This window comes from Bos indicus x Bos taurus, chromosome 10, assembly GCF_003369695.1.
Source record: "Bos indicus x Bos taurus breed Angus x Brahman F1 hybrid chromosome 10, Bos_hybrid_MaternalHap_v2.0, whole genome shotgun sequence".
Taxonomy (NCBI): domain Eukaryota; kingdom Metazoa; phylum Chordata; class Mammalia; order Artiodactyla; family Bovidae; genus Bos; species Bos indicus x Bos taurus.
The window spans coordinates 45,934,878-45,959,959 of NC_040085.1; the positions used below are offsets into that span (position 1 = coordinate 45,934,878).

General features: G+C 43.8%; 1 protein-coding gene across 1 annotated transcript in view; it reads right to left on the reverse strand.

Moving 5' to 3' along the window:
• Positions 1–234: 234 nt before the first annotated feature.
• The window catches only part of AQP9 (aquaporin 9), a 48,051-nt gene continuing 23,203 nt past the window's right edge, over positions 235–25,082 (reverse strand). The window contains exons 2-6 of the mRNA XM_027553895.1: positions 16,775–16,901; positions 9,662–9,799; positions 7,497–7,615; positions 5,144–5,361; positions 235–1,160 (exon numbers count right to left, since the gene is read on the reverse strand). Of these exons, the coding sequence (XP_027409696.1) occupies positions 986–1,160; positions 5,144–5,361; positions 7,497–7,615; positions 9,662–9,799; positions 16,775–16,901 (777 nt within the window). The 3' untranslated portion in view covers positions 235–985. The remainder of the gene's footprint in view (positions 1,161–5,143; positions 5,362–7,496; positions 7,616–9,661; positions 9,800–16,774; positions 16,902–25,082) is intronic.

Here is a 25,082-nt window from a genome sequence, read left to right on the forward strand (position 1 = left end):
ACATGTCACTCCAAATTTATTTCAAATAGGAAATGCCAGTAGTTTCAGAGCAAGAAGAAATTCCATATGTCAGTCTATTACTGTCTATTAAAGGCCCCTGGAGACTTTTCACATGTGCTTTTTGTTGTTCTGTTACCATTACACAACACTTGAGAAACTGGATGGTCTGGGAATTCTGAGCTTTATGACAGTTTGACCAAAGTGTATCACTTGACATAGACCAATTTCTCATGCTTGTAATTCACAGACACTTTTTTTTCACACTTTTAATTTTATATTGGAGTATGGTCGATTGACAGTGCAGTGACAGTTTCATTTCAGGTGGACAGAAAAGGGACTCAGCCATACATACACATGTATCCATTCTCCCCCAAACTCCCCTCTCATCCAGACTGCCTCATAACATTGAGCAGAGTTCCCTAATTCACTGACTCTTGACTAAAGTGACAGGGAGGTGCCTGACCAAGAGGAAATTCCCAGAATGTACAATGCTGGGATGGTCAGGAAGATCAAGACTTAGCAAGACTAAGGGTGGCCTAGGAAGGGTCACCCTTAGTCACCTCTGATAATGTGCTTCAGCAGATGAAAAATATGGGCTACCTCTTCCCTTTGCAGTGTTTCTGGGAATAAAATCAGACAATGGCAGTCTTTATAACTTAGGATCCAGAAGAATGTTGCCCAGGCTGTGTGCAAATTCTGGCAGCTGCCAGTCCCGCTTCTGGTGAGCCAGGAGGAGCTGGTCAAACTTTTTGTGCAGTTATTAATCTAATATGTATAGGATGCATTCAATGATGTTCAACTTTCCATGGGACCTTAGGCAACTCAACTTCCGTAAGATTTTGTTTTCTTATTTGAAAGATGAGCAGCTTGATATTTACCCCAGATGGTCACTAGGAGGATTCAATTAGATAATGTGTGTGAAGATGCTTTGTGAAAGGTAAAGCCCAGTAGGTAGCCAACTGTAAACCCAGACCTGAGCATGCTATTACATGATTGCATTCAGTTCATATTTCTCTGGTTTGTCCTCTGGTTGTTCTGCCTCCAAGTCTGGGTTCGGATCTGGGTGGTGGATTTCAATGAGAAGAAAATAGACGAGGCCTCCAGCAGCAGCACCAACCAAAGGTCCCACTACAGGAATCCACCAGAAGTTATTCCCAACTCTGAAAGCAAACAAAGAAATCAGTGATACATCGCTTGGTCTTCCTTCTAGTATCACTGCTAGTTACTCACTAACCAGCAAGTTGTTCTCCTACTCATGGCTCTTTTTAAATCAGCAAGAGCTAAGTAGAATGGCACTCATGGTGGCTTGGTAGCCAGTATCCTTTCATTGGCTGGACCCTCTTGAGTTGGATGTGCTGGGCTTAAAGGGAGGAGTAGGTTCCCTGCCTGGCCTTACTGGTAAGCAAGGTCATCTGCATCCTGTGATTGAGGGGATGCCGGGAAAATGTCTGTGTTAATTGCTTAAAGGTACTGTTTTGTAGGATACTGATTTCAGTTGACCAATTCCATTGTTCTGTTAATACCTGTGAGAGAAATGTCCCATTTATTTCTCTTTCAGAAAACATAGCCCCTGAACCCATGGCAGCAGTTGAGGGCATCTAGGGCAAGTTCAGGTCAATTATTTAGGAGTTGCCTTTCCCTCATACTGAAGTGGTGAGTCCTGGGGATTGTGAACGGAAGGGAGATGTGGAGAGATTCCTGGACATGATTGGTGGATGAGGGCAATCATGAGATAAACAATCAGGAAGCATTTGTCAATGAATGAATTAAAAACTCAAAGGTAGATATATGAATTAAATACTAAATATAATTTAATCCCATACTTATATTTTGAGGTCACAGCTTACTCAAATGTATTTTCTGATAAGGATTCCCTCTCCCCTCCAGAAGTTCTCAGTGTCAGTACATTATATTGGAGATCTAGTTCTGGGAGAAATCAGGTGTCTCTGTGAATTGTCACCATTTCTTTTGGGGACAGAAAATCCATTTAGATAATTCAGTAGAAAGGACCATGAGTGCTCTGAAGCAAGTAAAACTATACAGTATAGTTGTGTAGTTGTTTAAGGATATGTGCATTTGAGATAAAACTTTTTTAAAAAAGGATAATTATGAACAAAAAGTTCAGGGTAATGCAGAGGAGGCAGAGGAAACAAAAGGAACACAACTCTGCATAGGAATTTCACAGTGTTTTATTTGGGGAACATATTCATGGCTGCTATTTACAATTTTATTTTTAATAACTATACATATTTCCATGGAACTGTTTGTATCAAACTTTTATTAGAAAGAATAATAAAGGAAATGTTATATTATTTAATATAATATTTTTAATAAAATTATTTTTAAAATAATAAAGGGGGGCCTATTCTAGAATCCATGAGACCTAGTTCTAATCTCAGGAGTGTCCTGGGTTCAGAGCACTTAGCACATTGCTGTGTGTGTGTGTGCACACACTCAGTGGTGTCTGACTCTTTATGACTCTACAGACTGTAGTCGCCAGGCTCCTCTGTCCATGGGATTCTCTACTCCAATGGAGTGGGCTGCCATTTCCTCCTCCAGAGGATCTTCCCAACCCAAGCATTGAAACCAAGTCTCCCATGTTTCCTGCATTGGCAGACAGGTTCTTTACCACTGAGCCACCTGGGATCTCAGGACTACAGAAGGTCTTTGAGCAAATCTCCCCATCTCTGAGCTTCATACTTCCATCTATACCGCGGTCCTTTCCACCCGTATCATGCAAGCACTCTCTTAGATCCTGAATCTTAAATCATAAATGCAGGCTTCAGGGAAGAGCACTGAGATTGAGCACAGTGGCCACCAGATGGCACTCTTACTGTGCAGGAAAGAGGACGTTGCACTCCACTCTTCGCACAGAACCTTATCCCATGCCTCCAAATTTTCTATGAAAAGAATTTTCTGTGAGAGGCACCTTCTCTTCAGCACATGCTGCTGCTGTTTAATCAGTTGTGTCCAACTCTGCGACCCCCCTAGGCTGTAGCCCACCAGCCTCCTCTGTCCATGGGATTTCCCAGGCAAGAATATTGGAGTGGGTTGCAATTACCTTCTCCAAGGGATCTGCCTTGGGTGGAAAACCCTGAAAGGATGGAACTCTAGGGACCCTTTGGAATCCTGTTACCTCTCAAAGGTTTTCTTTTGAACTTTTGGTAGAGGATTATCAGTCAGCCTAGCTATTTCATAACTGGTATCTGCCCCTTCTACTCCCTTTTAATTTCTTTTATATAATGATGTCAGATTAATTTTTGGTAAATTGAAGTTCTAAACACATCAAACTTTTGCCCTAAATCCTTTGCTACTCCCTATGCTCTATAGAAAAGACAGCAACAAAAATCCCAGTCTTGTTCTAGAAATCTAGTCCTCTGTGATCTGAAACAATTGCCCTTCCAAGTTTCTTCATACAGCCTTCCAACTAGACTAGATTGTGTATCATTTTAATATGCTGTCTTTAGATACAGATGCCTCTCTGCTTGAAACAGCCTCTCTGTCCCTGATTGAACATGTCCAAATACTATAAAATGCCCCTACTTCCACTCCCATAGTTCCTAAATTTGGAGCTGCAAGTCTTCTCTCAACTCCTGGGGTTAGTCATTTGACAGCTTCAACCTATGTTCACGCTCTGAAACAGAACATAAACAAAGCAGTGAAGGGCAGCAATAGTAAAGGGCATCTTTAGCACTAGGCCTTAAACAAGGGATTAGGAAGCCGCATGGATGAATGAATGCGTGCATGAGGGGGAAAATCCTGATCCTGAGGGATGCGGTGCTCAGAGTTTGGCATTAGGTGATTTCAACATCACAGATGTGGGCTCCTGCCATATACTCAACAAAGCAAAGAGAACAGGCAAGACCTGTTTTAGAACCACCATCACACTTAGAGCTTTGGGTGAATCACCAAGCAAGGCTCAAAGCGAGGCCAGCTCACTCTGGCGCGTCTTTGTTTTAGGCGTCTGTGTGAAGCTCACAGAGGTGTCTTGGTGGCGAGGTGAGGACAGTGGTCTCCTGGAGTGAACCTCAGGAAATTGGAATTAAAGGAAACTCATGGGTTCATTCTGGGCTTTGGAAATAAGGAGACCTTTAACATGTTCTCAATGGTCCACTGGAAGAATACACAGGATCTATCCTAGCTGTGAACATTGTGTTCCACCTTTTCATGGTCTAGTATGGTCATTCTGGAACAGAGCTCCTCAGCTGTGGCACTCTGAGCATTTTTGTTTGTGGGGATCTGTCCTGGGTACTGTAAGATGCTTAGCAGTATCCCCCGTTGGACTCTACCCACTAGATACTGGTGACAGGTTCTGCCCCCACCATGCCCAGCTGTGACAACCCGAAGTGTCAACATGCATTGCCAAACATCCTTGGGGGCAAAATTACCACTGGCTGAGAACCACTGCTCTAGAAGATTCATTGTGGTGTTTGTTCCTTAAAGATAGGGTATGCTGGGGACTTTCCTGGTGGTCCAAATGGTTAAAAATCTGCCTGGTGATGCAGGGGACATGTGTTCAATCCCTGGTCAGGGAACTAAGATCCCAAATGCCACAGAGCAACTAAGCCTGCGTACCACAACTGGAGAGCCTGTGCACTGCAACAAAAGATTCTGCATGACGTGGTGAAAATCCCGTGTGCCACACTAAGACACGACACAACAAAAGAAAGAAACAAAAAAGACAGGGGATGATGCTTGATTCTTTTTGTATCCTTCATCTCCTAGAACATATGCGGCACAGAGCGTTTATCCATTCTTTTGTTCAATAGCTTTCATTGAATAGCTTTCTATGTGCTGGATCCTATTTCAGTCACTGCAGACAAAGCAGTGAAAACGCGGTTAAGGCCCCTGTCCTCACAATGCTTTCTCTGTAGTGGCTCCAGTGCTGCCAGTGGTGGTGATTAGAATAGCGTCGGTGATTGCTCTCTGTCTCTTCGTCTCCCTCCCCCTTCTCTTTCCCTGTCTTACACACACACACCACATCATAAATCACCAGTGATAACGTTCCACACTTCTGACGAGGGTGCTCTTACCCTCACCCTCCCATCTGCGCTCTCTTGGATCTCCAGGTCGAAGCCCAGCCCTCCCCATTGAGGCGCAGCCTGAATCTTCCTCCCTCTTCCCCGATCATTTTGTTACTTACGTGAACACCTCAAAGCCCCAACCTGCCAAAGCAGTGAAAAGTCTGGGACTCAGGTCTCGAGCCGGGTTCATGGCACAGCCACTGTTCATTCCCAGAGAGGAGGCGATGGTAACAATCAGGAAGCCAATGACAACAGGCTCTAGGCCTCTGGGGACTCCCAAGTTTCTCGAGTCAAAAATGGCAAAGATGACAATGAGGAGGAACATGGTGGCCACTACCTGGGTGAGGAGAAAATGTACGAGGGGTTCAGCTTATATTCTTCCCACTGGCCCACCTCAAAATGTACCCCCTATTGTTAAAAACAAACCTAATAATAAGCAACATACACTGGCTGAGCACTGTGTCAGAGCCTTTTCTTCTTCTTAGCAGTCCTAGACATGAGTGCTAATCTCTCTCTCCTTTACAGACGAGTTACCTGACCGAGGTGACGCAGTCAGTGGCAATCAGGTGTGGATACAGAGAGTTTAACTCTAGACACTCTATCTCAACTACTCTGACCTGTTAAGCTGCTACCAGGTAAATCGAGGGCAAGCTGCAGGCTGGAGAAATGAACAAAGGGGCTCATTCAAATTGGTGAGAAAAACGATGTGAGACATCAATAGATACACGGGCAAAGGAAATGAAACGACAGTTCATAAAAGAAAAATAGATTTGAAAAACAAGTAAGTGGGGAAAACTGATTTGTAATGAAAAAAATGCAAGCAATACCAAATATTAGGGAAATGATATCAGTTCTCTCAGGCTTTCCTGGTTGAACTAATCAAGTTATTACTTTTGAAAGCCAATTTAACAATGATTTAGCAATATGTATTTTAAAAAGCCCATAAATGTGTGTACTCAGTTGGACCCAGTTGGATATTTGAGAACTACACCTTGGAAATAATCTAAAATATGGAAAAATAATACAATGAATATGCAGATACATAATTAAGCATTATTTATAGTACTGGAAACCTGGATTCCACATCACCAGGGCAAAAGCAATTGTGTAGTGCCCATTCTATAGTCTATTATACAGCCACTAAAAACAATAAATATGAACTCTGTGTGTACAATGTGATGATTGAATATTTACCTCAGTTAACATGAAATATTTTTCTAGGTTAACATGAAAATGAACAGATATGTTTTAAGAAAAAAAAATTAGAAAACAAAAACTATGTGGTAACATTTAAAAAAAAATTGGAGGCCTTCCTTGTGGCTCAGTTGGTAAAGAATCTGCCTGCAATGCAGGAGACTCGGGTTTGATTTGTGGGTCATGAAGATCTGCTGGAGAAGGAAATAACAACCCACTCCAGTATCCTTGCCTGGAGAACCCCCATGGACAGAGGAGTCTGTCGGGCTACAGTCTGTGGGGTCACAAAAGTCAGACACGACTGAGCGACTAAGCACACACATGTGGTAAAATTTAAAAATACTTATGACGTTAGGTAAAAAATTATATGTGTATTACATTTTATACTTGAAAATAACATAAAAGACAAGTTGTAAGGGATTATACAAACAATAATAGCAGGTATCTTGAAGTGATGTGGTATAGTGGGTGTTTCCTCCAGTCTCTACTTTCTAAAATTTCTAAACTATTATTTGGAAATTGTATTACTGTTTTACTGTAACAACTAAATGACAGCCACTCTTTACCAGATACTTATTATGTGCCAGGTACTTCATTGTTTTTTCTCATTAGAACCTCACACAGATTACTGTGAGATAAATCCTATTTATTCACAATTTACAGATGAGGAAAGGAGGATTGAAAGAGGTTAAGAAACTTGCCCAAGGGCACAGAGCTCCTAAGCAGAAGAATCAGGATGAGACCCAGACAAGTGATTTAAGACCAGTTGTGCTATTGGCTACATGACAAATGCTTGGATGCCCCTTGTTTAAATGTCAAAAAGGAGAGACACTTCTAGCTTCCTGGAGAGTCTAGATAAACCTATACATCTGGGGAGACACCGAGGACCCTCAGCTCGCCTACCACACTTCACAGGTCTTGAACTGAGAACAAAACGTCTTTTCTCCAGATCTCTACATTTACATGATGTGAACAAATGAGACAGTTTCGCAAAGCAAACCCCATTTGCCCGTACGGGGTTGAAAGGTCCACTCCTCCACTTTTCTCTGAACTTCAACTGATGTGAAACAAGGGTACTTTTTAAAGAGGGAGCAGGAAACTCAGTGGTTCAACTTTGGCAAGCACAAGAATTTGTCAGCAAAGCTTGGGTTATACTTAGGGACCTCCAACTTTGGAAACACAGACTTTCCTTTCTGATAGACCTGTAATGTTCCTATGCATCCTCCTTATTAGATTATGTCTTCACTGAACTTGGGTCTTTGTTGCATATACACTTACTTGTTCTGCAAATGCATTCACCAGAGACAGATACGGAGCTGGGTATGTTGCGAAAATGTGTGCTGTTGCATTTTCTCCCACGATGAGCAGTTTTCCACCAGCAAAAGACATAAACGCATCTATGGAAGACAGAGCTCTGGCACATTAGTGTCCTCTGGGCAGAAGAGAGGGAGACTTATGCCAGGTCTTGTGCTGAGCAAGTACAGACAAATAGCCAGGTTCAGTTTGGCAGATCCATATCATTTGCCTCTCTTCGTCTCATAGTATGGTAGTTTTAGAGATGCCCAGAGAGCTCCCACGGAGAAAGCAATGGCGCCCCACTCCAGTACTCTTGCCTGGAATATCCCATGGATGGAGGAGCCTTGTAGGCTGCAGTCCTTGAGGTCACTAAGAGTCGGACACGACTGAGCAACTTCACTTTCACTTTTCACTTTCATGCATTGGAGAAGGAAATGGCAACCCACTCCAGTGTTCTTGCCTGGAGAATCCCAGGGACGGGGAAGCCTAGTGGGCTGCCATCTATGGGGTTGCACAGAGTCAAACACGACTGAAGCGACTTAGCAGCAGCAGCAGCAGAGAGCTCCCAGGGTGACGGGTCAGAGAAAGAAAGCCCTGGCTGCCCTGGATGGTTCTCTCCACACTTGAGCCAAATCCTTATTCAGTGGGTCGTGGGAACCAGTTTTCTCTGAGGGGAATTGTTGGAATTTGCAAGATTGACTAAAGGCCAAAGTGAAGCTTAGACCTGCTCTAGGCAGAATCCATGATACCCAGAGGGTTCTCAGTAACCCTTAATACCAGTCCAGCATTTGAGGGCATCAAGTACAGTGAAGATGCCCTTAGAACAAGAGACACAGCAGACCCTGACATACCCAGTGTGGTCTAGGTTGTCCCAGACCCCCAGGCCTCTCCTGACCCAGCCTCTGACTCTCCAGGTTTCTGGTCTGATCTTGAGTTCTCCTTTTGTTTTCTTACACTCCATTTCTTAGGATAGTCTGCGGGAAGAGGTGCCTTTCCACAGGTACCTCTATTAGGCTTGGCTCATAAACTCTAGTTTCCTGAGTGTTCCAGCTTGAGAGTTATAAGGTATTGAGATTTACTTTGGGTTAGATAGAAGGAGATACTTTAACAGTTGATTTTATGGAACCCCAAGATGGGACCCCACTCCAGTGTTCTTGCCTGGAGAATCCCACTGACGGGGGAGCCTGGTGAGCTGCCGTCTATGGGGTCGCACAGAGATGGACACGACTGAAGGGACTTAGCAGCAGCAAGATTTTTTAGTTTGAAAGGGTTCTGAAGTCATCTAGTTCATTCCCTCATTTTCCAGAGGAGGAAACTGAGACCAATAAGGTCAGATGACTTATTGAAGCCACACAGCTACTTACTTAGTTCATATGGAACTAAAGTCTGGGTCTTCCATTGTCAGAACTTTGATTCCCCCAGGACTGCTGCCAAATGGAAGCCCTGGCTATTGGGCAAAAGGGAGATGGGGTTCCCTACCCACCCCATTTCTCTACTGTGTTCCTTCCCTCAAAGGCTTTGCTCCAAATTCCTTCTCTAAATATTTACTCATCATTCCTTTGAGAGAAGTCAATGGTTTCTCTCCCAGCCAATTCAGAGAAAGGTATGGAGAAGCCAGGGCCCTGTTGCTTCTTTGGCATTGTTTACACTGTAGTACTGGTTGGGTCTAAAGATAGAATTCCTTTATGTTCTCCCCTTCATTTAAGTTGTGATCGTTTTCATTAAGAGGCTTCATGAATGCACCCTGAGAATAATGTTGGCCCCATTAACTAGAACTTAGGACCCTTAGAAGGGCTTCCTTGGTAGCTCAGATGGCAGAGAATCCACCTGCAATACAGGAAACCCAGGTTTAATCCCTGGGCTGGGAAGATCCCCTGGAGAAAGGAATGGCAACCCACTCCAGTATTCTTGCCTAGAGAATTCCATGGACAGAGGAGCCTGGCGGGCTGCAGTCCATGGGGTTGCAAAGAGTTAGACACAACTGAGCAGCCAACACTTTCACTTTCATTCAGGACATTTAGAACTGCCTGTCAAGTGTGTGATAGACTGTGTCCTGTTCTTCCTATCTCACCTCTTCCTGCCAAGTAATCCTGAATTTCAGCTTACACTCAGCTGTCCCTAATCTCTGGACTTAGGGCCCTACTCACCATAGTAAATGCCGAAGAGGGTCGCAGCCCCTGCAAAGGCTCCCAAGAACTGGGCCCCCACATAAAAGGGGAATTTGAACCACTTCATCCGTCCAAAAAGACACAATGCAAAAGAAACAGCTGGGTTGATGTGGCCACCTGCAAAGAAGACAAGGTGGTTAAGAAAGCCAGAGGGCAGGCCAGGGAGAACTATTGTGAAGAAAAGCTTATCTAGGGACTGCAGGCAGAACTCAGTCTTCTAGGCAAGGAACCATATGTGAGGACACAGAGGGGTGTGTGTGTGTGAGAGTGGGGAGGAAGAGAGGACTATTAATCCTCATGGCATCATTAGATACTTTTCAGGAAGTTTAGCTTTCTCAAAGTCAAATTTACAAACAAACTTGTACTCAAATGGCTTATTTTCCATCTTTGTCTATTTATGTCTATCATTCTATCATCTCTCTCTACTGGGCTTTCAGTTCAGTTTAGTCGCTCAGTCGTATCCAACTCTTTGCAACCCCATGGACTGCAGCACACCAGGCCTCCCTGTCCATCACTAACTCCCAGAGCTTGCTCAAACTCATGTCCATCGAGTCAGTGATGCCATCCAACCATCTCATCCTCTGTCATCCCCTTCTCCTCCTGCCTTCAATCTTTCCCAGCATCAGTGTCTTTTCAAATGACTCAGTTCTTTGCATCAGGTGGCCAAAGTATTGGAGTTTCAGCTTCAGCATTAGTCCTTCCAATGAATATTCAGGACTGATTTCCTTTAGGATGGACTGGTTGGATCTCCGGGCTGTCACTCTCAAGAGTCTTCTCCAACACCACATCTCAAAAGCATCAATTCTTCAGTGTTCAGCTTTCTTTATAGTCCAACTCTCACATCCATACATGACTACTGGGAAAACCATAGCTTTGACTAGATGGACCTTTGTTGTCAAAGTAATGTCTCTGCTTTTTAATATATGTCTAGGTTAGTCATAGCTTTTCTTCCAAGCGTCTTTTAATTTCATGGCTTCAGTCACCATCTGCAGTGATTTTGGAGCCCAGAAAATGAAGTCTGTCCTTGTTTCCATTGTTTCCCCATCTATTGCCATGAAGTGATGGGACCAGAGGGGCCATGGTCTTTGTTTTTTGAATGTTGAGTTTTAAGCCAACTTTTTTACTCTCCTCTTTCACTTTCATCAAGAGGCTCTTTAGTTCTCCTTTGCTTTCTGCCATAAAGGTGGTGCGTCATCTGCATATCTGAGGTTATTGATATTTCTCCTGGCAATCTTGATTCCAGCTTGTGCTTCTTCCAGCCCAGCGTTTCTCATGATGTACTCTGTATAGAAGTTAAATAAGCAGGGTGACAATATACAGCCTTGACATATTCCTTTCTCAATTTGGAACCAGTCTGCTTTTCCATGTCTGGTTCTAACTGTTGCTTCTTAACCTGCATACAGATTTCTCAGGATGCAGGTAAGGGGGTCTGGTACTCCCATCTCTTTAAGAAGTTTCCACAGTTTGTTCTACTGGGCTTTGCCTATCTATAAATCAATAACCCCAAGATCAGATCAGATCAGTCGCTCAGTTGTGTCTGACTCTTTGCGACCCCATGAATCACAGCATGCCAGGCCTCCCTGTCCATCACCAACTCCCAGTGTTCACCGAGACTCATGTCCATCGAGTCAGTGATGCCATCCAGCCATCTCATCCTCTGTTGTCCCCTTCTCCTCCTGCCCTCAATCCCTCCCAGCATCAGAGTCTTTTCCAATGAGTCAACTCTTCGCATGAGGTAGCCAAAGTACTGGAGTTTCAGCTTTAGCATCAGTCCTTCCAAAGAAATCCCAGGGCTGATCTCCTTTAGAATGGACTGGTTGGATCTCCTTGCAGTCCAAGGGACTCTCAAGAGTCTTCTCCAACACCACAGTTCAAAAGCATCAATTCTTTGGCACTCAGCCTTCTTCACAGTCCAACTCTTACATCCATACCTGACCACAGGAAAAACCATAGCCTTGACTAGACGAACCTTTGTTGGCAAAGTAATGTCTCTGTTTTTGAATATGCTATCTAGGTTGGTCATAACTTTCCTTCCAAGGAGTAAGCGTCTTTTAATTTCATGGCTGCAGTCACCATCTGCGGTGAATAACCCCAAAGAGATTGATATAAACTGTTAGCTTCAGTATATTTTAAAATCAATATATTTATATAATATACTTAGTGGATTTAATTCTATATCTAGTAATTCCTAAGTCCCTGTCCAGAGGATATAGAAATAATATTAGGACTGAAAAAGAAACATGTCTTTAATGTCCCTCCCTTGGTGGGCTGTACCTCTCACTGAGGTAAGGGGCTCAGTTTATTTTGAGGTGGTCACAACATCTGAATGGATTCTCCGTAGTTTCTCTACATAGACAATGTATATCTCACACACAGAAATGGAATAACATTTCCTTCACTCCAACCTAAACTCTGACTCAAGAAATCATCCTCTTTGATTCTTATCCATTCGCAAGTTCAGGCAGAGGGCTTGTTCTGGGGGTAGGCTGATGCTATCCCCAGCTGACTTTCCTGTAGCAGCAACAACCACACATATTGAACACTTGTCAGATGCTATCATATGGATAATTACACGCACTTGATCCTCCTAAGAAACCGGTGAGATGGGTCCTACTCCAGTTAACTGGTGGGGAAACTGAGAAGTCAAGTAACAGTTTATGGTCACATGGTTAATAAGTGGTAGGTCTCAGATTCAAATCCAAGCTTATTTGAACTCTAGGGCCTATGTTCTATGTTTTTACTTTTCTAGGTTTTCTTTACCAAGTTTATAAAGGTTTTCTCTGCCTTAGACAGCAGGTGAAAATATTTCAAAAGTCGTCTTTGAACATATGGGCTTGATTCCTAGGGATGAAGGACACACGTGTGAAGAGTACAGATGACATTTAGTGTGTGTGTTAGGGGGATTAGAGTGACTGTCAGTGTAACCACACTGAAATGTGGACCTCTGGGTTATGGGAATAGCTATAAACAAAGCAGTGATAATGATGATGGTGATGATGACACTTTGCCATTTGACTCCACACACAACCTATTGATAAGCTTTGTTTTTGGAAGCCTCCCTCCTCTCATTGCCTCCAGGAAGAAAGTTGTGCTTTTCCTGAATCTCTAAGCCAAGGTGGGCTTGCAGTGGGGAGGGATTCTGACTGCTGGCTAAACTATGAGGGCCCTGTCTTCACCTGACTCTGCCCCTCAGGGGCTCATATGAACAAGAAAATGTCAATGCATCAAAGCACAGGTGACTTCCTGAAGACTTACACATGCATCACATCTTTTGTTTTGCTTTTAAATCTAAGAGAGTCATAATTCTGGAGACTGGCAAGAGTACCGCTTACTAGGAAGCTGGAAACAGGGCTTAGAAGAGGGGGCCACACAGGGCAGGGGAAAAGGTCCTGGAGCCAGCCCTGTTTCTCTTTTCCAGAGGCTAGTTGGAGGATCACCGCCACCCAGCCAGCCTGGAGGGAGCCAGTGTGAAAGGACCCGGGGACATAAGAAATCACCTCCAATCAAAAATATCTCCCCTCAGATGAGTCCGCCAATGGGAGAGTTATTATTTAGCAAGCTCCTCTTCCAAAATAAAACTTGCTGTAGGTTTAAAGCATAAAAGATTTATGCTTTTAGTCTCTCAAAAGCACTCTGAGGCCAGAACTATTATTCACCTTGAGCTTCCCATACCAAAAGGCACTTAGTAGGTGTTCAAGATATGAACGTTGGGGATATAAATAGCCAGAGGTCTTTATTGAGATAGCTCAGGCTACAAAGATCTACAGAGGGAAAGCTGTTTGGGGGTCAGAGAGGGTGTGTCTGGGAGGGCGCTTTGCAAAGCATTGAGGAGAGTTTCTCTTTGCAGAGATGTGTGATCACTCGGCTCACCCCTACCTGAAAGACAAAAAAAACAGAGCAGCACTGCGGAAGAAACAGGAGTGTTACAGTTGGAGAGGGCCACGCTCATATCTTGGCCCTGTCGAAGTGGCTGTGATGATCAGATTATCCACATAAAGACCCGGATGGATGGAGCTGAAGCCCAGGAGGAGGCCTGAGATGAAAGCCTTACATGAGCAAGGTGATCAGGTTCAGGGTTCTGTCCTAGACGAGTCCCCTTCTCCCTGCCACCCGCAGACAACTCTATGATGGAGATAATCCTACTATTTTAGCTCTCATTAAGCAATCTTGCTTTTTTCTGGAGATTTTTATTGCCTATAAAATGCTGCATCAGAAACAGCTGCCCTGATCTAGGTACAAGTCAGCAGAGCAAATGCTGAGTGTGGGGTGGTGCATAATCAAGGCATTGCGAGTTCTGATTGGCCAGACTGGATTGCCAGACTCCTGGCAAGCTCACAAGGGAGCAGGGTAGGTGACTCCTGTGCAGAGAAGTAACGCTTTATGTTCCAAAACCAGAGGTCAGCTGACCTTCCCAGTCTGGACCACAAAGTGGGGTCCCATTTATGTTTATGCCTAATATACATTGGTTATTTTTGGAATTCCCAAAGAGGGCCTCACAAGTGTCCACAAATCAGTATGTTGGTTGCAGCCACTATGAGAGAATCACCACCGCACCGCCCCCCCCCCCCCCCCCCCCCCCATCTTCCTCTCCTATTCCCGGGCTGTTAAAGCCAATACTGAGTCTGCACTGATGTCATCACTGGGCCAGGGTGTTATCTGTGCCTGTTTCCCCCATTTCCCTGGGAGCCTGAATAGTGCTTAGTTCCAAACAGAGATGGGAAATAAGCTCCCTTTCCCCAGCTCAACACTGCCATCCCAGGTGGCTCAATGGCAAAGAATCTGCCTGCCAATGCAGAAGACATGGGTTCAATCCCTGGGTCAGGAAGATCCCCTGGAGAAGGAAACAGCAACCCACTCGATATTCTTGCCTGGAGAATTCCATGGACAGAGGAGCCTGGCGGGCTATAGTCCATCGAGTTGCAAAGAGTTGGACACGACCTGGTGACTAAACAACAGCAATAGCTGCCTTCTATTAGCCAGGCTCAGAAACTGTTCTCCTTGCATTTGGGGATCTCACAGTCTCTCTGAAACAATTTGGACAGCTCCTGAGCCTTGCTCAGAAACAGCCCTTCATGAAAACTGTCCGCTTACTCCTCTGAGTGCAGGAGTTAACCAACCCCAGGCTAAAGGCCAGATGGGAAGATCTCACACCATCTTTCACTCCCTCTTCTCCTTCCTGCTGGTCTCTGCCCCTTTTCCTCCCATGATAACTCCAAATATATCAGTGTATGCAAACAGACATTGACAGGGGTGGTGGTGAAGTGTCAGCTACATTGGTAAGGTCTGGGACCAATTTATCCTAAGTAAATATTTGATGATATTCAATTCAGCGAGTTATGTAGGTGAAATACGGCAAAACCACATCTCCACCTTTAAAAAGTAGCTGAGAATATGCCTACATTTATATTGCATGGTTTGTGGAAACCATACTTGTCTGAATGCAGTTGGGAGGGTGTGGGGAGAGGCAATGGAGCATTCTGCATGCTTGTTTGAAGGCAAGAAGGTATTCTGTCTCTGGTGTCAAGGCCTGCACTGTCATCTAGCCTTGGCCCATTCAGGGTGGCCCCTTGGTTATTTTTGCATCTTGGGTAGGCAGTAGAGTGTGGGGATCACAGCAAAGGCTCAGCATGAGTTTGAACAGAAACACTGCTCCTACTTAACAAACCACATACATGGGAATCTGTAACCTGGACTGCCTTAGGATCTGAGTGCCCCTATGATACGGAAAGGCTGCCAGCCAGCAAACGACTGTTCCGAGTACCCAGTCCCCGGAGGCTCTGAGGGGGTCTGGGCAGTCATTCTTCAGTGCTACAGTGGCAGTGCTTGTCACCAGTCCAGCCAGCTCACCTGCAGGATCCTCCCCTGGACCGTCCTGCCCTGTACTGGACCTGTACAGCCCTGTCTAAACTGCCTTTCCCATGATAGATCATTGGAAGTGTTGTTTAGTAATTGGGACCTATGCTTTGCTGTCTCATGGACCTGGGCCAAATCTTTGATTTGCCTTTTTACCAGCTGTGGGATGTCTGGAAATTAATTTAACCCCTTGGGGGCTTCCCAGATGACACAGTGGTAAAGAATCTGCCTGCCATTGCAGGACACACAAGAGACACAGGTTCAATCCCTGGGTCAAGTAGATCCCCTGGAGTAGGAAATGGCAACCTGTTCCAGTATTCTTGTCTGGGGAATCCCATGAACAGAGGAGCCTGGTGGGCTATATATAGTCCATGGGGTCGCAAAGACATGACTGAGCACAAACCCAAAGCAAAAAGCAAAAATCTTCAGGCCTCCAGTTTTCTCTGTAGAATGGACAGTAATACCTGCCTCAGAGTGCTGCTGTAGAAGAGAGAGGAGGTGTTACAGAAGAGAGAGGAGATAAATTGTATACAGCACCCCATACAGTGCCCAGCACACCGGGGTCCCCATCTTCCCTTATCACCAACAGTCTTACCTTAGTGTTCTGAGTCCCCAAGACAAGGCTGCTAAAGATTCCACAATCTTTGGGAAGTGGATCATTTTCACACTTCCTTCCTAAGGTCCCAGGCTGCATTAAGTATCATTTCATTTTGCTTCTCAGAACCTCAAGAATTGCTTTTAATCAGTCTACCACTCAGGGCAGGTTGGACCAAGACCTCTTAATTAGCCCTGCACCTCCATGAAAGTACCAGCTACTTTGCAAATGGCCCAGGGCTCTCTGTGATTGCTCGGATAAAGGTCTGGGGAACTGCCTCTGTTGGAGTGATCTTCACGGGCCATTCACAGAATATCTGGGAAGTGGTTTTCAAGCGTAAGATGGAGCTTATAAAAGAATGTATTGACAGGCGAAGAATACGATTCAGTGGCCGGATTTAGGAATCAGTCAGTTCTGAGTTCCAGCCCTCATCTCTGTCTCTTGCTGCAGGTTGACAAAGCGGCAGGTCACTTAGCATTTATTTGCTGGCCGTTTAAAATTGGTCATTTATAAAAATAGAATCAAAGATATTCTTGCAGGACTGCTGAGGTCTAAAACAGTTAAGGTATGTAAAGCACCCAGAACAGTGATAGTACACTGGGATGGCTGGGTTAGTAGTGGTTGTCATTGTTTCTGGTACTTACCAGAGACACCTGCACTCACATAAATGGCCATTGCAACTGCCATTGAAAATCCAGTATTGATAGTGATGATTCCTCCAAAGTGTCCTCGACTGAGAACAGCTTGGGCAACAGAACCACATCCAAGGACCTGGAATGAGAGGAAACTCAACAAGTGAGTGAAGATGGCCACCATCAAAGACAATGGGAAGTCACAGTAACAAGAAGCATTTTTCAAACACATTCACAAACCAGGCTGCCACAGGCCTCATATAAATCAGCTTATAATCTTCCAACTGTGCGCAGGTAGTGAAATGCTGGTCCCGAGGCTGCATCTGGATTATGGATGAGTTTTGTTAGGCCTTCATAGTGTTAAACTTTTTAATGAATCTATAAATTGGGTAATTTGGTAATCATTTCATTATACATAAATATCTAATCATTATAAAACTAAAACTATGGACTTCCCTGATGGCTCAGATGGTAAAGCATCTGCCTACAATGCGGGATACCTGGGTTCAGTCCCTGGGTCAGGAAGATCTCCTGGAGAAGGAAATGGTAACCCACTCCAGTATTCTTGCCTGGAAAATCCCATGGACCAAGAAGCCTGGTAGGCTACAGGCCATGGGGTCGCAAAGAGTCGGACACGACTGAGCAACTTCACTTTTACTTTCTTTCACTTTTGTATGTCAATTATACTTCAAAAAGAAAGGGCGAGAGGAAGGGAGGGTAGAAGTTGTGGAAAGAAAGGAATGTTTGATGAGGGAGGTTTATTGGGAAAGATGAAAGAGTTGCATAAATTTCAACAGGACAACACACAACCATTGGCCATCCTCATGCTGTGGTTTAAAGAGCCAGTGTGGTCCTGAAGGAATGTCTGGGGCTGTAGGATCATTAGATCATTGCTCCTAGATGTCAAATAGCCAAATTTTTTCTAGAATACAGATCCCAGTTTGGGTTTCTTAACTAAAGAATAGCACCAACTGGAGGGAGGACTCAGCATCAAGTAATGGATATGATTTGAGGGTATGTGAAGCAAGATGAGAAAACCAGACCACCTGACCTGCCTCTTGAAAAACTTATATGCAGGTCAGGAAGCAACAGTTAGAACTGGACATGGAACAACAGACTGGTTCCAAATAGGAAAAGGAGTACGTCAAGGCTGTATATTGTCACCCTGCTTATTTAACTTATATGCAGAGTATATCATGAGAATTGCTGGACTGGAAGAAACCCAAGCTGGAACCAAGATTGCTGGGAGAAATATCAGTAACCTCAGATATGCAGATGACACCACCCTTATGGCAGAAAGTAAAGAAGAACTAAAAAGCCTCTTGATGAAAGTGAAAGTGGAGAGTGAAAAAGTTGGCCTAAAGCTCAACATTCAGAAAATGAAGATCATGGCATCTGGTCCCATCACTTCATGGGAAATAGATGGGGAAACTGTGGAAACAGTGTCAGACTTTATTTTTGGGGGCTCTAAAATCACTGCAGATGGTGACTGCAGCCATGAAATTAAAAGATGCTTACTCCTTGGAAGGAAAGTTATGACCAACCTACATAGCATATTCAAAAGCAGCAACATTACTTTGCCAACAAAGGTCTGTCTAGTCAGGGCTATGGTTTTTCCAGTGGTCATCTATGGATGTGAGAGTTGGACTGTGAAGAAAGCTGAGCACCGAAGAATTGATGCTTTTGAACTGTGGTGTTGGAGAAGACTCTTGAGAGTCCCTTGGACTGCAAGGAGATCCCACCAGTCCATTCTGAAGGAGATCAGCCCTGGGATTTCTTTGGAAGGAATGATGCTAAAGCTGAAACTGCAACACTTTGGCCACCTCATGCGAAGAGTTGACTCATTGGAAAAGACTGATGCTGGGAGGGATTGGGGGCAGGAGGAGAAGGGGACGACAGAGGATGAGATGACTGGATGGCATCACTGACTCGATGGACGTGAGTCTGAGTGGACTCCGGGAGTTGGTGATGGACAGGGAGGCCTGGCGTGCTGTGATTCATGGGGTCACAAAGAGTCAGACACGACTGAGCGACTGAACTGAAACTGAAGCAAGTTTTCAGAAACAAATGTATTCAAGGAACAAGAGACGAAGAATAGGAAGGCTTCTTATCAGGATGATAATAACCAACTTCGGTGTCTCTTCACAAAAGGATGAGAAGGGAACTCTGAACCTGAAATAAGAGAGGATGCACATCAACCATTTCCTGATAGTGATGAATTAATTCTAAATAGCTCCCTTGGGGCTCATTTGTGAAGTCCTTTAAAGAAATATGATTTACAAACAAGGGATGTTTAACACATATAGAATGGTTTTGTTTTATTCCTCCCTGAAGGCAGAGAAATTACCTAGATGATCTTTTAACATCCCCTCCAGTCCCTGATTCTAAGATATATCAACTTAACTCTAACTGGTGGACAGTAGGGAGAAGGAGGACCTGCCATCTGGAGGGATGCACCAGGGCTGCACATCACAGGCATGGGGCCGTCTCTGATGTTAATCACAGATCTGGCTCCAGACCCTGTACTGAGAGCCAAGTTAAGTTGTAGCAGGAACATGGTTCCCTTTCCCTATTTTAAGAAATGAAATATTCCCCTGAGTCCATCTCACAGCCTACCAATTCCACCTAGACTTGACATTCGTTTTTCTAGAATCCTTATCTGTTATAATAAATGTCAGAATTAAAACCACACTGCTGTCTTTCTTTTTAATTTAAGATCAATTAAATGCCCTAAGTACAACTTCCAAGCTAACTGTCATTTAGGCAGCCTTTCCTGAAAAGAGGCAAAAAACAAAACAAAACATTCCTGATAGCTTAGAAGACCTGATTTAGACAACCCGGGTAAGGAGAGACACACTCAAACACGGGCCAGTCCTGAGCTATTAACACTTTCCAAATAAACTTCTTCCTTCTTTTATAGTGTGATATTCATAGACTTGTGATATTCTACAGGGGGTGTAAAAGCTTTAAAAGGTCTGAGTGGACCTGGAGAGGCTTCTGTTCTGTCAAACTTCATTGTGATTAATACTGTCCTCTTCCACCCTAGATGCTGAAATTGCTTTTTTGTTCTTTTCTAGGGAGGATAACTGATGGCATCACCGACTCAATGGACATGAGTTTGAGCAAGCTCCAGGAGTGTGTGATAGACAGGGAAGCCTGGCGTGCTGCAGTCCATGGGGGTCACAAAGAGTCAGACACTACTGAGCACTGAACAAAACTGAACTGATGCTGTGCACTGCAGGAAATGAGCAGGAGGAGAAATAAACAAGGTAAGCACTTCAGTTTACCTAGTCTGAAATTACTATTCAGAAGATTTCAGCCCATGTTGACATCATTTCTTCCTAATTTTTAAATACTCTTACTATAGCCTGAAAATTAATAAGGCAGACCAGTAATTGCCTGCTAGGATCTTTTCTTGCCTGCTTCCTCTCTCCTGCATTCACAGCACCAGGGAAGTAGACCTTGGATATCCTGATGTTATCATACTCTGATCACTAGGGAATTGGTCACTCACCCTTGTTTCCTTCTTCTGTGTGCCCACTGTAATTTTCTTCTTTAAAAAAATGAGAGCACTGTCATTTATAGTATTACTGATAGAACTTCCAACATGATTCCATGTTCTAACCATTAAGAACTGCCTTATTGTTCCCCTTCTTAGACACAGAAAGAGACATGCTGTCTCAATTTCTTTGGTCTTCGCTATCAAGAAATCTTTTTTGGACGCATCACTCTTTCATAGTCTTCTCACTAAACCTAATCTTTTCTCTCTGTAATTCATTTGTACTGTCCCTACTGAACAATTTGTGTTTAGCTGTTTTCCAAGTGCCTGATCCTGATTTCCTTATCTAGAAAACAATCTCTTAGATTCCTTTGCATACCAACAGGCGATAGTATGCTCAGTTCAGTTCAGTCGCTCAGTTGTGTCCGACTCTTTGTGACCCCATGAATCGCAGCACGTCAGGCCTCCCTGTCCATCACCAACTCCCGGAATTTACTCAAACTCACGACCATCGAGTCTGTGATGCCATCCAGCCATCTCATCCTCTGTCTTCCCCTTCTCCTCCTGCCCCCAATCCCTCCCAGCATCAGCATCTTTTCCAATGAGTCAACTCTTTGCATGAGGTGGCCAAAGTACTGGAGTTTTAGATTCAGCATCAGTCCTTCTAATGAACACCCAGGACTGATCTCCTTTAGAATGGACTGGTTGGATCTCCTTGCAGTCCAAGGGACTCTCAAGAGTCTTCTCCAACACCACAGTTCAAAAGCATCAATTCTTCGGCCCTCAGCTTTCTTCACAGTCCAACTCTCACATTCATACATGACCACTGGAAAAACCATAGCCTTGACTAGACGAACCTTTGTTGGCAAAGTAATGTCTCTGCTTTTGAATATGCTATCTAGGTTGGTCATAACTTTCCTTCCAAGGAGTAAGCATCCTTTAATTTCATGGGTGTGAATGAAGCCTGCAAATCACTGCACCATCTGTAGTGGTTTTGGAGCCCAAAAAAATAAAGTCTGACACTGTTTCTACTGTTTCCCCATCTATTTCCCATGAAGTGATGGGACCAGATGCCATGATCTTAGTTTTCTGAATGTTGAGCTTTAGGCCAACTTTTTCACTCTCCTCTTTCACTTTCATCAGGAGGCTCTTTAGTTCCTCTTCACTTTCTGCCATAAGGGTGGTGTCATCTGCGTATCTGAGGTTATTGATATTTCTCCCAGATATCTTGATTCCAGCTTGTGCTTCTTCCAGCCCAGTGTTTCTCATGATGTACTCTGCATAGAAGTTAAATAAGCAGGGTGACGATATACAGCCTTGAAATACTCCTTTTCCTATTTGGAACCAGTCTGTTGGTCCATGTCCAGTTCTAACTGTTGCTTCCTGACCTGCATACAGGTTTCTCAAGAGGCAGGTCAGGGGGTCTGGTATTCCCATCTTGTTAAGAATTTTCCACAGTTGATTGTGACCCACACAGTCAAAGGCTTTGGCATAGTCAATAAAGCAGAAATAGATGTTTTTCTGGAACTCTCTTGCTTTTTCCATGATCCAGCAGATGTTGGCAATTTGGTCTCTGGTTCCTCTGCCTTTTCTAAAACCAGCTTGAACATCTGGAAGTTTATGGTTCACGTATTGCTGAAGCCTGGCTTGGAGAATTTTGAGCATTACTTTACTAGCGTGTGAGATGAGTGCAATTGTGCTGTAGTTTGAGCATTCTTTGGCATTGCCTTTCTTTGGGATTGGAATGAAAACTGACCTTTTCTAGTCCTGTGGCCACTGCTGAGTTTTCCAAATTTGCTGGCATATTGAGTGCAGCACTTTCACAGCATCATCTTTCAGGATTTGAAATAGCTCAACTGGAATTCCATCACCTCCACTAGCTTTGTTTGTAGTGATGCTTTCTAAGGCCTGCTTGACTTCACATTCCAGGATGTCTGGCTCTAGTTGAGTGATCACACCATCGTGATTATCTGGGTCATGAAGCTCTTTTTTGTACAGTTCTTCTGTGTATTCTGCCACCTCTTCTTAATATCTTCTGCTTCTGTTAGGTCCATACCATTTCTGACCCTTATCGAGCCCATCTTTGCATGAAATGTTCCCTTGGTATCTCTAATTTTCTTGAAGACATCTGTAGTCTTTCCCATTCTGTTGTTTTCCTCTATTTCTTTGCATTGATCGCTGAGGAAGGCTTTCTTATCTCTTCTTGCTCTTCTTTGGAACTCTGCATTCAGATGCTTATATCTTTCCTTTTCTCCTTTGCTTTTCACTTCTCTTCTTTTCACAGCTATTTGTAAGGCCTCCTCAGGCAGCCATTTTGCTTTTTTGCATTTCTTTTTCTTGGGGATGGTCTTGATCGCTGTCTCCTGTACAATGTCACGAACTTCTGTGCATAGTTCATCAGGCACTCTGTCTATCAGATCTAGTCCCTTAAATCTATTTCTCACTTCCACTGTATAATCATAAGTGATTTGATTTAGGTTATACCTGAGTGGTCTAGTGGTTTTCCCTACTTTCTTCAATTTAAGTCTAAATTTGGCAATAAGGAGTTCATGATCTGAGCCACAGTCAGCTCCCGGTCTTGTTTTTGCTGACTGTATACAGCTCTCCATCTTTGGCTGCAAAGAATATAATCAATCTGATTTTGGTGTTGACCATCTGGTGATGTCCATGTGTAGAGTCTTCTCTTGTGTTGTTGGAAGAGGGTGTTTGCTATGACCAGTGCGTTCTCTTGGCCAAACTCTATTAGCCTTTGCCCTGCTTATTTCTGTACTCCAAGGCCAAATTTGCCTGTTACCCCAGGTGTTTCTTGACTTCCTACTTTTGCATTCCAGTCCCCTATAATGAAAAGGACATCTTTTTTGGGTGTTAGTTCTAAAAGGTCTTGTAGGTCTTCATAGAACAGTTTAACTTCAGCTTCTTCAGCATCACTGGTTGGGGCATAGGCTTGGATTACTGTGATATTGAATGGTTTGCCTTGGAGACGAACAGGGATCATTCTGTTGTTTTTGAGACTGCATCCAAGTGCTGCATTTTGGACTCTCTTGTTGACTGTGATGGCTACTCCATTTCTTCTAAGGGATTCCTACCCACAGTAGTAGATATAATGGTATTCTGAGTTAAACTCACCCATTCCAGTCCATTTCAGTTCGCTGATTCCTAGAATGTCGATGTTCACTCTTGTCATCTCCTGTTTGACCACTTCCAATTTGCCTTGATTCATGGACCTGACATTCCAGGTTCCTATGCAAAACTGCTCTTTACAGCATCGGACCTTGTTTCTATCACCAGTCACATCCACAACTGGGTATTGTTTTTGCTTTGGCTCCATCCCTTCATTCTTTCTGGAGTTATTTCTCCACTGATCTCCAGTAGTGTATTGGGCACTTACCGACCTGGGGAGTTCCTCTTTCAGTATCCTATCATTTTGCCTTTTCATACTGTTCATGGGGTTCTCAAGGCAAGACTACTGAAGTGGTTTGCCATTCCCTTCTCCAGTGGACCACATTCTGTCAGTATGCTAATCTGTTCTGTTTCCTTGGTTGGTGTGTTTCCCAAGTCTACCACCACTCCTTCTGTGCCTGCCATCCACAGACCTCCACTGTCTCTTCTATCTTCATGCCAGGATCCAGCACCTACTTTCTCCAGAAGACTTAGAAAATCACAAAACCATGTAGGGGAGGGAGGGTATTACAAAGCCATGGATCTAGTCTTCACTGTGCTGCCCAAAATCCTCTTTCATATTCTCCCAATTCTTTCACCAAACCTTCTCTTCTCTCATTAGCCCAAGGTACCCAATTCCCTTTCTGAAAATAATACCTCCTTTTACTTGACTCAGAACCTGTTAAGTGGTCTTGAAGATCAATGGGAATTCAGAACATCACATAAACATTGCATTCCAGTTATTCAGTGATATGTAACTATTCCCAAACTTAGTGGTTTAAAATGGCAATGTTTATTTTGCTTGTGAATCTGTCATTTGGGCAAAGTTTGGTAGAGCATCTTATTTCTGTTCCAGTTGGTATCAGATGTGATGATTCAAAACTTGAAGGACTGGAATTATCTGAAAGCTCACTTAGTCACATGCCTAGAGGTTGATGTCAGCAGGCAACTGATGCCTCACCTGGGATGGTGGCCAATACACCTACACATGGCCTCTGTGTGGCTTAGCCAGATTCCAGGGGGTGAGCACGGTATAGCCTCCAGAGCCTGCATTCTTAATCCCTGCATTATGCTACCTCTCAGCCATGATTGTGTTGCTTCTGAATTCGATAGCACACAAACTACAACATCTTAAATAACCATTGACCTGGCCCATGTTGGTTGCCTTTAGCGACAGGGAGCTTATTACCACATCAGGTAGCTTGTTCTATGTATTTTTGGTGTTCCAGTGGCTGGGGAGCCCTTCCTTCCATGAAGTTGTAGTCTTTTATCTGGTGACTTCTGTTCATTAGCTCCTGGCTTAGTCTTGGGACCTCAGAGAAGAAGCATCTTTTACACACCAGGCATTCCACTAAGTGGAGGGAACGAAAAGTCCTCCATGAATTTTTTTCTGCTGAATGTTTTTCCCTTCATCTTGGATCCTTAGGGCTCCTCAGATCCCAATGAGTCTCACCTGGCATAAGCTCAAGGTTGTTAGCACCTCTCTTAAAACACAGAGCCCATGAATGGGCACAATTCTCCCTTATTTTTTTGAAGCCTTTAAAAATGTTTTTTATTTAAGACTGAAATCCTGTACAGATTCTCTTAGAGAATTCTCTAATTCTCTAAATTCTCTCTTAGAAAGAATATGAGGAATATTTAAAAATATAAAGAAAAAAATCA